The sequence below is a fragment of the Carex rostrata genome, chromosome 16 (genome assembly GCF_964058835.1).
Source record: "Carex rostrata chromosome 16, lpCarRost1.2, whole genome shotgun sequence".
In the NCBI taxonomy this organism is placed as follows: domain Eukaryota; kingdom Viridiplantae; phylum Streptophyta; class Magnoliopsida; order Poales; family Cyperaceae; genus Carex; species Carex rostrata.
Window position 1 is genome coordinate 349,877 of NC_135933.1, and position 12,390 is coordinate 362,266.

The following is a 12,390-nucleotide window of genomic DNA, read 5'->3' on the forward strand; positions in this document are numbered from 1 at the left end:
TATTTTGTAATAAAAATATTATTTTTAATATATAAATTTACTTTTATAGTACATTGTTAATATGTATATTGAAAATTTTATTACATAAAACATAATTATTTATAATAATAATTATATCTTATAAATAAATATACAAGTATTTAAAAAATCAGCAGTCAAACCAGTTGAATTATTGGTCCGACCAGTGAATCTTCAAACCGGAGCTTTACCGGGTTGATGTGCGATCCGGTTATGATAATATTGGTACACAGTACACTTTGTAAAGTCATTTTTCAAAAGTCAGAAAGCGGCCAAGCCGGCCAATGCATTTTTTGTAATTCTAACTCGCTGCATTTTGAGTGATATATCGGACTTCATGTAGAATTCATTGGAGGGTTGGTATCCAAAAAAGGTTAAATTGTGAATTATGAAACTGCTCACTTTCTTAAAAACCAATATTTGAACTAATGGTAAAAATAATATTTTTCGTAAGCAAAATATTATTACGAAAATTATTATTTTTGAAATTCAATTAGAAGATCTCATAGTGAAAATTTAAGTTGGAAGAGCTATCCTCATTGTCATTTACACACAAAAAAAAAAAAAAAAAAAGGTTGGCTTTCAATTTTTTTTTTATATGTTTATCGGACAGTTAATATTATTTATGTCTATTTTACAAGATAAAGTATTTCAGAGATTACAGAATTATAATATGCGGGTGAAAAAATATTTTCTTGAAAACAGATTGATCAACACGATTGTGGATTTGGTTTGCAGGAGTCGTGCAACCATACTTGTGTTTATTCAATATTCAATATTCAATATATTATACCTTAGTTCCAAAACACTACATGCATGCAACATCTGAAACATATATACTTAATTATAATCTTGTGTCCGGGTTTTTAAAAAATTAAATAAACTGAAGGCAAAATATCTTATTCTTTTTTGTGTGAACATGAAGAGCTTAAATTTGTATAGAAATTTTGAACGTGGGATCAAGAACATGCTGTTCTGCCTGCCCCTTTACCAGAAAACCGAAATTTTTATTTATAGCACAAACAAAACAAAACAAAACAAAAAACCCTCGTTCTAGGGGAATTCGAGTTCTACTCAAACCGTAGATTGGCTATGTCCGCTGTGTGGACTAAAATACAGGAATTCACACAGCCAATCTGCAGCCCCACCTTTTCATTTTTTTTTTCTTTTTTTTAAGAAAATTTTGTTAGCTTATAAAGGTGGATTTCTGTGCCAATAAATTTTTATGTAAAAAACAAAAGGTGGATTTATGCGCTAATAAATTTAGTTAGCTTATAAAATAAAAGGTGCAAATGCGAGGGAGGTGACCATAAACGCGAGCCGAGATGGATTTTTCAGGTTGAACCCAGTTTGAGTCCATCATGATGGCCCGGAATGAAGCTTTGGGCGGGATCTGGGCCATAGCAGGCCCGTTCCGCATGGTTGGAGGCATGGGTCTTATTCTTAGTCTTGGCCCAAGCCATTAATGGGGGTCCGGAACTAATTATTCTTTATCCAAACCTAGTCTTTTGAGGGTCTTGTTCACATGGCCCTATCACTTACATTATGCGTGCAATAATTTAAGAAGCGCGCGTGATCAGATCAGATATAAAATCGGTGAACTAATTATCATTATTATTATTACTGTATTACCATCATCATCATCATCATCATTAGTAGTAGTAGTATTTTCATATTGAATTCAATCCGACCTAATTCGATCCACCTGATATTTCCAATTCAATGATGAGCTAGCTGTGTCTGACCCACGTCTGTGATGTTAATTTTGTTCATCATCAAAAGTCAAAACCCGTCCCTTGCTATATATATTCCTAACCCACGTCTGTAATGTTAATATTAATGTTAATTTTTTTTTTTACTATATCTTTACTAATAAGCTAACAAAAAGGAAATATTTCTTGCTCGTATCTACGTTTTAATTCTAATATATGAGCTTAGTTTTGTGCGCAAATGAAGAATAATAGCAAAGAAATTGAGAAAATTAAATGACATTTGATCAATACTAATTTTAAGCAAGTACATTTGTAATTCCAAGCAAGTACATTTGTAATTCCAAGGTTACGTTAATATGCATATTGCATACGTAACGCTATGTGTTATGAACTCGTATCTTCATTTTTCACGTATATAGAATATGAAATAGTTCTTAATTATATTCGTATTCAATGATGAGCTAACAAAAGTTTCTTAATTTTTACTATATCCTTACTAATAAGCTAAGCTAACAAAAAGGAAATAATTTTTGCTCGTATATACGTTTTCTAATATGGTGTAGAGGCAATTAGATAAACCAGATTTTCTTAGCCCCTAGCTGCCGCATATATAGGACGGAGTGATCCGTAACCTGCATATATATTACCATAGCCTCACTTTTTTTTTCCCTTTTATGATAAATAAATCAACTGGTATTCCAATGATTGTCTGTATCCAAAAAATTGAATATACAATTTGTTAGTCTTCTCCGTTCGTTCAGAACAAGAACACAATAAACACAAAAAACACAATAAACATGGATGCTAGAAGAGCATTAATTAGTTACATTTTTGTTTAGATTTCTTGTTTGTGACATTATGTGGCAAATCAGAAGAAGTCATGTTTAAGGGCTAGAGAATAGAGATGGAACTTACAATTTGAGTAGAAAGTAGAAAGGAAAGAAAAACTGGGTTGCACTGGGCCTTTTCTTATTTCTTTACGGGCCGAACATCTTCATCTCAGCTTTCAAAGAAAAGCAAGAAAATAATAATAATAAACAAAACCAGGCCTGCCATATAGAGTCCAAAATTTACTTCCCAGAATAAATGCTGACAACTTGTCAACTTGTTTGATTATTATAATTATATGATTATGATTATGATTATGATTATGTTTCTCCTAAAAAAATGTGTGTGTGACATTGTGAGTTGTGACCTGCATCAACTAAACTCATATCTTATACTGTTATACAGTTATACATATCATATCATATCATATCAAAATGGTAAATTATTTAAACTGCGAGTCAGTCACATGCTCACATTGATATCCGGACCTATATTAATATATGCCTATTCGCACATGCTCACATGTTAAAACAGTAAATCAGCAGCCCCTACAACTACAAATCTACAATTAATACTTGTAAAAATGTTTTATCTAATTTAACTTTTAACCACATCTCTCTCTCACTGACCGACTGACGACACTAATATTTATTTATTTGTCCACCTTTATGCCACGTCTTAACAAAATTTGTACAGCACCTTTTCAGAATCCAATGATCTGATCTGCATGTCCTCTACATAAGCAACACAACTACACAAACACCAGTGCATCTCCTCACTCGTATAACTCTTTCACCAGGAAAAAAAATTCTTCAATCAATGGCTCCGGCAATACCGTTCCTCCCGTCTGAATCCTCGGGTGAGAAAACCTTGAGGCCGAGCTTTGTGCGGGACGAGGATGAACGGCCAAAGGTGGCATACAACCAGTTCAGCTGTGACGTGCCAGTAATATCCCTGGATGGGATTGATGACAAAGAGAGCGGGCGTAGGGGGGAGATATGCCAGAAAATCATAGCAGCATGTGAAGACTGGGGTTTGTTTCAGGTTGTAGAACATGGGATTGATGCGGCATTGGTGGCACAGATGACCAGGATGGCGAGGGAGTTTTTCGCACTCCCGTCAGAGGAGAAGTTGCGGTTCGATATGACTGGTGGGAAGAAGGGAGGCTTCATTGTTTCAAGCCACCTTCAGGTATGACAAATATTTTCACTGTATACTCAGAAACGTAATTACCAGTGCCAGTGGATTATTGCTGGGGATGTAGTGAGAGTTCATAATTAACTTCAAATGACCTTTTTCTACACCTAGTTTTTATGATTCATGAAACATTGTGCAGTATTCAATTGGAAATACAGTAACAAAATTGCAAGTACAGACATGATGTGATATATCAACACTGCATCAAAACTAACTATATTCTTACCACGTTAATTTGGTTTTCAGAATCATTTTTTATTCTCTGTCAATATTGGAGTTTACACTGGTCAAAATTTGGGACAGCAACTGGATCATCACATTTTTATTTGTGTTATTTTCTTCCCGTTTGGTATTATGCTGTTCCATTGTTATTTGGGTGTTTAGTTAGAGGGTTGGAATCTATACCTTTTACAGTCAATATGAGATGTGAAGATATCAGCAACCGTGTTGTGTTGGGAAAATAATAATAATAATAAAAGGTTGCACTGTAATGTGTCGGGATCTCTTCAGTTGTCGCCAGTATATGAACTGATGCTTGAGTTCCTAATGTCACGGAAAAATATTGTATCTGGCACGGAAATTCACCAAATTATACACAATCTCAATTCAAGAAACTACAGTATAAAAAATAAAAAATAAAACTGTTATTTCATAAACAGTCCCTATTTAAGGAAAACAATATCATTTTTCTTGAAGAATGGTCTCTGACAACAATCTTGGACACGGATTAATAGCTGAAAATATACGGGTTTTGCATATTGTAATTTCTTGGGTGTTGATTTGACGAATTCCAACTTTTAAACACAATCTTTTAATTTGTTGATATCGCTAAACAACTGTAACAGACAAAACTCGACATCATATTTCTGAAATATTTGGATTTTTTTTAGGTAGATATGGTTGAAATTCAAACCAATTGGTATTCAGCTTTATTATAACATGAGAATCTTTTCTAAATTAGTAATATTTATCTTCTAGATTCTACCTTCTCCTGAATTGATTCAGACAAATATAAAAAATAACCAGTCCCCCACAGTTTAAATCAAGCCATCTATATATAAATATGGCAAAAGAGTAAGTATGAATATCTTCTGTCAGAATGATATCAAATAAATCAATTGTATCAGATCCCAACTTTTAAGATAAACTAAAAAGTTTACCTCAATGAAATATTAGGGAGAAGCAGTAAAGGACTGGAGGGAGATCGTGACCTACTTCTCGTACCCATTACGTGCTCGGGACTATTCGCGGTGGCCTGACAAGCCCAAGGGATGGATGTCAGTAGTGGAATCATACAGCGAGAAGTTAATGGGACTATCCTGCAAACTTTTAGGTGTCCTATCTGAGGCAATGGGCCTCAACCATGACTCTCTGGCAAGAGCCTGTGGAGACATGGATCAGAAAATTGTGGTCAATTACTACCCAAAATGCCCCGAGCCAGATCTCACACTTGGTCTGAAACGGCACACTGATCCCGGCACGATCACACTGCTGCTCCAGGATCAGGTTGGTGGCCTTCAAGCCACTAAAGATGGTGGCAAGACATGGATCACGGTGCAACCAATTGAGGGAGCCTTTGTGGTCAACCTTGGGGACCATGGTCATGTGAGTTTTAATTTATAAATAAATAATTCTAGTTAAATATCATCTGAATAGTCAAGTTATCCTGACATGCATATTAAATTCTCATATCTTCAATTTTGAATTCTATACTTATTGAAAGAAGTTCATCATATAAAACTAATGGTAGTAGGTGCCAAAAAAAACAATGCTTAATTAATTGATGGCCAACGAATGTCTATTACACTATAGATCAAAAGACTCAATTTGTATCTAAAATAGTTTTTTTTTTTTTTTTTTTTTTTCTGTTGAGCATCCTAACTTTTCATGATCTTCCATTTTCCTTTGTAGTACTTGAGCAATGGTCGGTTCAAGAATGCAGACCACCAGGCTGTGGTGAACTCCAACTGCAGTCGCTTATCAATAGCCACCTTCCAAAACCCGACAACAGATGCAATTGTGTACCCATTGGCAATCCGGGAAGGAGAAAACCCAATTTTGGATGAACCTATCACGTTTTCAGAGATGTATAGGAGGAAAATGGCGAGGGACCTAGAACTTGCAACGCTTAAGAAGCTTGCTAAAATGGAGCAGCAGGAGAAGGCAAAGGAGGTTATTCATAAACCCAAAACCCTAGGTGAAATATTGGCTTAGCTTAAATGATGGAAACAATTACCAGAAAAATAATAATGGAAGCTTATCCTCGCTTGTCTTTTAGGTGATATAATAATAATGGAAGCTTATCCTCGCTTGTCTTTTAGGTGATATATATTTCTTTTAAGTTGTTTACTATCTTGTTGGTTTTAGATGCATTAGGTATGAAGTGAGTTTGAGTAGTTTATATAATGTTTTCAGCCGTATGATGTATCACTTTCTAGTAAGGCAGTATGCATGTTGTTTCCACGAACTCCTCTAAGGCTTGTAGTTGTGTTATTATCATTTTTCTTTGGTTCATCTCAGTTAATGCCTTCAAATAAAATGTAAAAATATACGGACAGGGGGGCAGAGGGAGAGGGTAAGAAAATGAAAATGAAAATGAAAATGAAATACAACAGGCAATTGGAAAACAAAGGAAAAAAGCTACCTGATAAATCAGGGATTCATATACAGTTAAGCACAGAAACCAAAGGCTTCATTTTACAAAAAACAAGTGATCCTCACCAAGTTCCTCATCATCCCAACCCTCCACTCCATCTAGTTCATCGGATAATTTGGATGACTTTTTCTTCTTTTCATCCCGTCCCTGGATAGCTTCTCTTTCTTCCTCTTCTCTTTCTTCCTTTATCTTGTCCAACAATGCAATCACCTAAAATGAAAAACAAATTACTTCAGTAAATTTTGACATGGGAAACCATGAAGCAAATAAGTGTACATGAATATATTTTGATTTTGCCCCAATTACCCTAGGCAGGTCACATTTGGTACTGAAAAAGTTAGTCTGATCCATTCAAGCGGTTGGTTGGATGGCTTTTATTGACAATTTACATAGGTTAGATTATTGATTCTGAAATGAAGCTTTTTACTGATACATATACAAATGAAATAGAGCAATATAACCAAAATATGGCTATGGTATGGTATACCTCGCATCCACTGTCTATAGAATCATCCTCTATGAAACGAAGTTGAGGAGTTAGTCGTAGTCTCATGCGCTTTCCTAATCGACTCCTAATGTACTTTGCTTTTGCCTTTAATCCTGCCATAGCCACCTCTTTGCCTCTTTTATCACCAAATACTGCCACAAAGACTCTCGCAATCTAAAAGCAACACAAACATTTCTGAGATTCAGGTTACAGTTCACTTGGTGAATAGAGCATCAATTGCAGGTTCTAGTAATGGTAAATGATCAATTGGACTCTTAAAGATTTCTCCAAATTGTCATGGTCCATGTATAAGTCAAAAACTTTTTTTAAGAACCACCAAGGTATTGATTGGAAAAGGAACACAGTGGGTAAATTGTGAGCTTAAAAATTCTAAACTTAATTATCTTGAATTTTCCTTCCGTATGATGTTCGGAAATCTAAACTACCTTCAATTTCTGAAACTTTATTCCTCTCTTGGGAGGATGAGAAAAGAAGGCCAAATTTATTATAGAAAAGTACACTAGCAAGTAACTTGATTGATCAAAATTATTGAAGCAAGTTAGTGTGGGATTAGGAGAAGAGGAGAAGAGGAGCAGAGGAGAAGAGGAGAAGAGGAACCTGGAGATCATCTGTGACCTCAACATCAGTAACAGTTGTAACAGAGGAGAGGTAAAGGTCGGCACCAAGCGCTGACTCAGGAAGAATAGCATGGCGCACGACCTGATCTCTATCTATAATCTCTGCCAGCTCGCGCATAATCTGCTTAGACACCATATCCACCCTCTTCTCCTTCGCCATGCACCTCACTCCAGCCCCTCTTTCTCTGTTGCCTTCCCTTGTAGTAGCTACTAGAGCAGCGAGAGACAGAGTCGAGGTGGAGGGGAAATGGATCGGAGAGGCATAGGTGAAGGCTGACTGGAGAGAGATGGCTCGGGAGAGAGGGAGTGGAGGGGATGAGACCCCGCGAGAGAGGAGCATTTTTGCTTGTGGGGATTTTGCTTTAGGTTTAGGTTTTGTTTTAGGTTTTGTTGTGAAGAAGATAATGTCGCTGGGATTTTTAGAGCTTTGCTCTTCTTTTGTGTCAGTTCCGGTAACGTCAAAATTGAAGCGGGTCATATGACTAATATACTATACGGGGACCCCTTTAAATTAATATTCGACGTGTTAAAATAGCGACAGGTTGAGGTTGTTCTTTCTGATTTATTTCATATTCAAAATTTCTTTCTTTCTATTTTTTGATGGGAAAGCCCGTAGGCGTTCAAAATTTCTTTCTAGCCAACCGGTTCGTTATTAAAGCTGAAGAAGTGACACAAGTCTTTTTGCATGGACTATTATTACCTGTTAATAATTATTTGTGACAACAATCGTTCTGAAATCGTCAATCAGTAAACTGTCACTAAATTACAAACTTCCTAGTCCCTAAAAGTAAATCATTTTTTTAAATATATATATATACGTGGAAGTTGATCAGCTATTTTGGTGTTTTTTTTTTATTAAACAATTGAAGCTTGACTTTTTTTTTAAAGTAAAATTAGAGTTCAAAGTTATTTAACTATTTTAATATCTATAAATAATTTTTTAATTCGGATTTCAAATTTGTGAATTTTAACATAAATAATATTATCTTTGTTATTAAACCGAAAACTGATTCTTATTGAATCTTGATTGTTAAGAATTTGAACTGATGGTGCTTAGGTATAGAAGAATACTTAAAATCATGTAGTTTCTCATAATTTCAAAGAAGAAGACTCAAATATCCCATTGTTTTCATGCTTCAATTATACCCCCACACCTTTATTTTTTATTTTAAAATCCAAATTATGATATTCACTTAAAATATGTTTGAAGACTAAATTTTATATTTTTTGAAAACATTCTAATATTTTTTTAAAGACAAAGACAAAATCACTAGTTCAAAATTGTAATAGAAGTAGTGATTTTGTACCTAACATAAAAAATAGTAAAATATTTCTTAAAAAATATAAAATTTGGTCTTGAAATATATTTTAACGTAGATATTTTGTTGAACGGTTCATATTGCCTCTTAGATTTTAAAATCAAAGATAAAAATGTAGAGTATGATTGAAACATGAAAACAATGAAGCATTTGAGTCGTCCTCATTCCTCAATTTCTAAATTTTCACCGGTTATTTTGTATTTTGGTTTATTTCTATGTTAACCAAAAAAGAAGAAGGAAATAAATAATGCAAGATGGGGAGGAAAAGGATAAAAAACAAAGACGTAAATCTTATTGGCTGAAATCCGGATTTTTTGGCTCTAGGGTTTATTGGTTTTAATTAAAAGGGGTTGAATTAACCGGGTTTGACCGGTTTGATTACGCATCCGTTCTTCTCAATGGACCGAACCAGAGAAAGCTCCGGGTCCGGTCGGTCTGATAGCGTTCCCTGCCTCTTTCTTTCCCTTCGTTAATCGTTACCTAGCCTAGCCATCTCTATTCCTCTCTTCCTCTCTCCCTCTCACCGCCGCCCCCTTCTCCCGCCGATTAGTAAGATTTCTCGATTTTAAAAAATACCCCTCCTCGTTTAAAGGCGACAAAACCCTATAAGCCTCTCTAGTCTCCACCTCCCCGTTCCCCATCGTCCGCCGGGAAAGATCCTTTTCACGCATGGCCAGGGAAAACAAGCGGAAAGCGGCCGAGAAGGCGGAGGAAGGCGATGAATTCACTGGAAGGGAAGATAAGAGGCCGAGAAAGGAGAAGGTTCAACCGTCTCAGATAAAGAACAAGGAGAAGAGGAGCGCCGTATACGCCAAGCTGAAGCATGAGAAGCAAGTCGAGAAGCGCAAGAAGATTAAGGCGCGTGATGCTGCATTTAAGCAAGCTATTGAGCTTGGCGAAGAGGCAAGATTTTACTTTTTATTGCATATTTGAGGGACTTTCTGCGGTTTAGCTGTGCAAATGAGAGTATATAATAATTTCTACTCTGGTTACCTTTTTTTCTCTAATCTGTTATTAAGCATTAGCACAACCTAAATGAATGTAGAGTAATAGCTACTTGCAACTCGCTTCTATGGAGGCCTTAAGGGACTGCCAAACTCAATTTCCACTGAGATCAGCAAAGTTCTGGGAATTAACCTCAGAATGAAGGATATACTCATACTTAGATGAATGTCTTATAGTTTTGGTTTTGTACTTGTTTAAACATTGCTATCATTTATGGTAAAATTCCAGCCTGCTCAGAAGATGGTGCCTCGCACAATAGAGAACACAAGGGAAGCAGATGAAACTGTTATCAGACCCAATGACGAGGAGGTATAGCAATATTCTTTTGTTTTTAAAAATAATTCTCTTGTTTTTATAATGTTTGAAAATCTATTTTGATCATGATTTTTCCCTTTTTTCAGTTTCTTGCAGGGAATGATGCTGATGAGTTTAGCACGGTTTTAAAGCAACAAACTGTTCCAAAAGTATTAATTACTACCTGCCGTTACAACTCCTCTGTAAGTCCTTTGTTATTGTTGCCTGCTTTTTTAAGTTTTGTCTTATTGTTGTTTTGTTTGCATAGGTATATTATTGAATATGACAGTATACTTGGTTACGTGTAACAGAGAGGGCCTGCATTTATCAAGGAGCTGTTGTCAGCTATCCCTAATGCCCATTATTACAAAAGAGGAACGTATGAACTTAAGAAGGTAATCTTTTTATACAGATTTTGGTTACCTAATTTTGTGTTGTATGCTGAGAGTAACACATACAATTTCTTATGCAGATAGTAGAATATGCAAACAATATGGAGTTCACCTCAGTCATAGTTGTCCACACCAATCGACGTGAACCTGGTTAGCATTTGTATAATTATTTTGGTATTGTAATTCATCATTTAAAAGAACTTCTAAGTTTTTATGCATATTATGTTTTTTAGATGCGCTTCTGATCATTGGCTTGCCTGATGGGCCAACTGCACACTTCAGATTGTCTAATCTTGTACTGCGCAAGGACATTAAGGTACTCTCTCTCTCTCTCTCTCACACACACACACACACACACACTAAGAGGGGTACAAATGTCTATTGCTGATTACTTTCTTGACAGAATCATGGAAACCCTACAAGCCATAAACCAGAGTTAGTATTGAATAACTTCACTACACGCCTGGGCAATCGTATTGGGAGGTTTGTTCTTGCTTTGGATTTACCTTTAAAGGTTCTTAATAGCTTCATTTATTGTTTACCATTGGTTGTATAATTGATATATACTTTTGTTTTCTCATCTTCTGTTCTTAGGATGATACAATCACTTTTCCCACAAGATCCCAACTTCCGGGGCCGTCGAGTTGTTACTTTTCATAATCAGCGTGACTTCATATTTTTTCGCCATCACAGGTACTTCTGTATTGAAATGACTAAAAGTTATCATATTAGTCTTGTGCAGGTATAGGTACTAGTGTACTACATTCATATTAGTCTCAAGTACAGTAAAGAATTAGTTCTTTTATTTTATTCTTCTTACAATTATTTTTTGTGACCAGGTATATTTTTGAAGTAAAGGAGAAAAAAGGAGACCCAAAGGATAAAAAAAGTAAGGCTTTAAAGGAGAAAACCCCAAAGAAAGTGATTGCTCGCCTTCAGGTTATCAGTTACTCCCATTAATTGTGTATTTTTACGGTACCAGAGGTGATTTAAAAATTCCATATGGATAGCTGGAAATTACCAAGCTTAGCCTATGAGTAATTTAGTTCGGATGACTTGCATTATCCATAAAAAAAAAAATTGGAGGAGACTGTTGTTTATGTCAAAGTCCTCTCCCTCATTCTATTTTTATTACCTTTTTCTGTTTTCTATTTTGGCTTGGTTAAATTCTGCAATGACCTTTTATATCTTTCTAATAATGCAGGAATGTGGGCCCAGGTTTACTCTCAAGCTTGTTAGTTTACAGCATGGTACATTTGACTCAAAAGGTGGAGAGTTTGAATGGGTTCATAAGGTAATAGCAAGCCATATTTTCATTCTCTTTTTAATTCGTAACTTTTTTTCTTCGATTGGTCATCTCTAAAGCTCAAATACTGTTTGACTTCCAGGCTGACATGGACACGAGCAGGAGAAGATTTTTCATATGATCCAAATAGTTTTATAGCTGAGTTACTAGTTCTGAAGTTTTGTTTTGGTTAAAATGAATTTTGAAATATCAATTTATCTGTATCTTTAGACTATGATTCCCGAGTTGCTAATTGTCTTAAAAGCATCGACTTTGTTATAATATGTTGTAAGTTTCTATCCCTGCATATGTTCAGGAAATTTGATAGTTTTGTTTATTGAACATCATTAAACGATCACAGCTTTCCTTATAGGATAAGTTTCCTGAGGGTGCTTTATGCACAGCTCCTGATGTGAGTCCGTTTGGGAAATTTTTCTTGTACTTGTTTGTTCATGCTGAGATTTATGGAAGCACAAATCTTTAATGCAAATATATGGCTGGGCCTGTGAAATTTCAGGCACTAGTCAGGTACCACCGTACCAGAGAGGATGTAGACTTG

General features: G+C 35.4%; 3 protein-coding genes and 1 long non-coding RNA gene across 8 annotated transcripts; 3 read left to right on the forward strand and 1 right to left on the reverse strand.

Annotated features, from left to right (window-relative positions):
* The first annotated feature begins 3,109 nt into the window (after window positions 1–3,109).
* LOC144567328 (flavanone 3-dioxygenase F3H2-like) lies at window positions 3,110–6,254 on the forward strand. Of its 2 annotated transcripts, XR_013515396.1 has the most exons (4): window positions 3,110–3,749; window positions 4,932–5,360; window positions 5,667–6,033; window positions 6,077–6,254. XR_013515396.1 is itself a non-coding variant. In XM_078317432.1 (3 exons), exons 1-3 carry the CDS (start codon window positions 3,378–3,380, stop codon window positions 5,967–5,969), a joined length of 1,104 nt encoding a protein of 367 aa, XP_078173558.1. In that variant the 5' UTR covers window positions 3,110–3,377; the 3' UTR covers window positions 5,970–6,254. The 2 variants fall into 2 exon arrangements, 1 of the variants encoding a protein (XP_078173558.1); XM_078317432.1 differs by having other exon boundaries at window positions 5,667–6,254.
* Window positions 5,506–7,952, reverse strand: LOC144567329 (ribosome-binding factor A family protein). 4 transcript variants are annotated; one of them, XM_078317434.1, is made up of 4 exons: window positions 7,517–7,951; window positions 6,899–7,072; window positions 6,400–6,621; window positions 5,506–5,823 (listed from the first exon to the last, which is right to left on the reverse strand). In XM_078317434.1, the coding sequence occupies exons 1-3, from the start codon at window positions 7,874–7,876 to the stop codon at window positions 6,448–6,450; spliced, it is 708 nt and encodes a 235-aa protein (XP_078173560.1). In that variant the 5' UTR covers window positions 7,877–7,951; the 3' UTR covers window positions 5,506–5,823; window positions 6,400–6,447. The 4 variants fall into 4 exon arrangements, with proteins under 4 accessions (XP_078173560.1, XP_078173562.1, XP_078173561.1 ...); XM_078317436.1 differs by having other exon boundaries at window positions 5,506–5,867; XM_078317435.1 differs by having other exon boundaries at window positions 5,506–5,895.
* Window positions 7,361–7,699, forward strand: LOC144567330 (uncharacterized). Its single transcript, XR_013515397.1, has 2 exons — window positions 7,361–7,460; window positions 7,495–7,699. It is a non-coding gene; the product is annotated as an uncharacterized LOC144567330 (long non-coding RNA).
* A 1,308-nt stretch (window positions 7,953–9,260) lies between the features above and the next one.
* On the forward strand, window positions 9,261–12,130 carry MEE49 (Ribosomal RNA processing Brix domain protein). Its single transcript, XM_078317401.1, has 11 exons — window positions 9,261–9,758; window positions 10,089–10,169; window positions 10,262–10,357; window positions 10,466–10,549; window positions 10,627–10,696; window positions 10,780–10,862; window positions 10,950–11,029; window positions 11,141–11,239; window positions 11,386–11,485; window positions 11,751–11,840; window positions 11,935–12,130. The coding sequence occupies exons 1-11, from the start codon at window positions 9,525–9,527 to the stop codon at window positions 11,971–11,973; spliced, it is 1,056 nt and encodes a 351-aa protein (XP_078173527.1). The 5' UTR covers window positions 9,261–9,524; the 3' UTR covers window positions 11,974–12,130.
* Window positions 12,131–12,390: the final 260 nt, after the last annotated feature.

Coding starts and splice junctions, on each gene's coding strand:
- LOC144567328 (XM_078317432.1), top strand. CDS start 3,378: ATGGCTCCGGCAATACCGTTCCTCCCGTCTGAATCCTCGGGTGAGAAA. Junction 3,750..4,931: donor TTGTTTCAAGCCACCTTCAG/GTATGACAAATA, acceptor ATGAAATATTAG/GGAGAAGCAGTAAAGGACTG. Junction 5,361..5,666: donor ACCTTGGGGACCATGGTCAT/GTGAGTTTTAAT, acceptor TTTCCTTTGTAG/TACTTGAGCAATGGTCGGTT.
- LOC144567329 (XM_078317434.1), bottom strand. CDS start 7,876: ATGCTCCTCTCTCGCGGGGTCTCATCCCCTCCACTCCCTCTCTCCCGA. Junction 7,073..7,516: donor AGGTCACAGATGATCTCCAG/GTTCCTCTTCTC, acceptor TGTTGCTTTTAG/ATTGCGAGAGTCTTTGTGGC. Junction 6,622..6,898: donor CTATAGACAGTGGATGCGAG/GTATACCATACC, acceptor TTTTCATTTTAG/GTGATTGCATTGTTGGACAA.
- MEE49 (XM_078317401.1), top strand. CDS start 9,525: ATGGCCAGGGAAAACAAGCGGAAAGCGGCCGAGAAGGCGGAGGAAGGC. Junction 10,358..10,465: donor CCTGCCGTTACAACTCCTCT/GTAAGTCCTTTG, acceptor TACGTGTAACAG/AGAGGGCCTGCATTTATCAA. Junction 11,030..11,140: donor CTGGGCAATCGTATTGGGAG/GTTTGTTCTTGC, acceptor TTCTGTTCTTAG/GATGATACAATCACTTTTCC.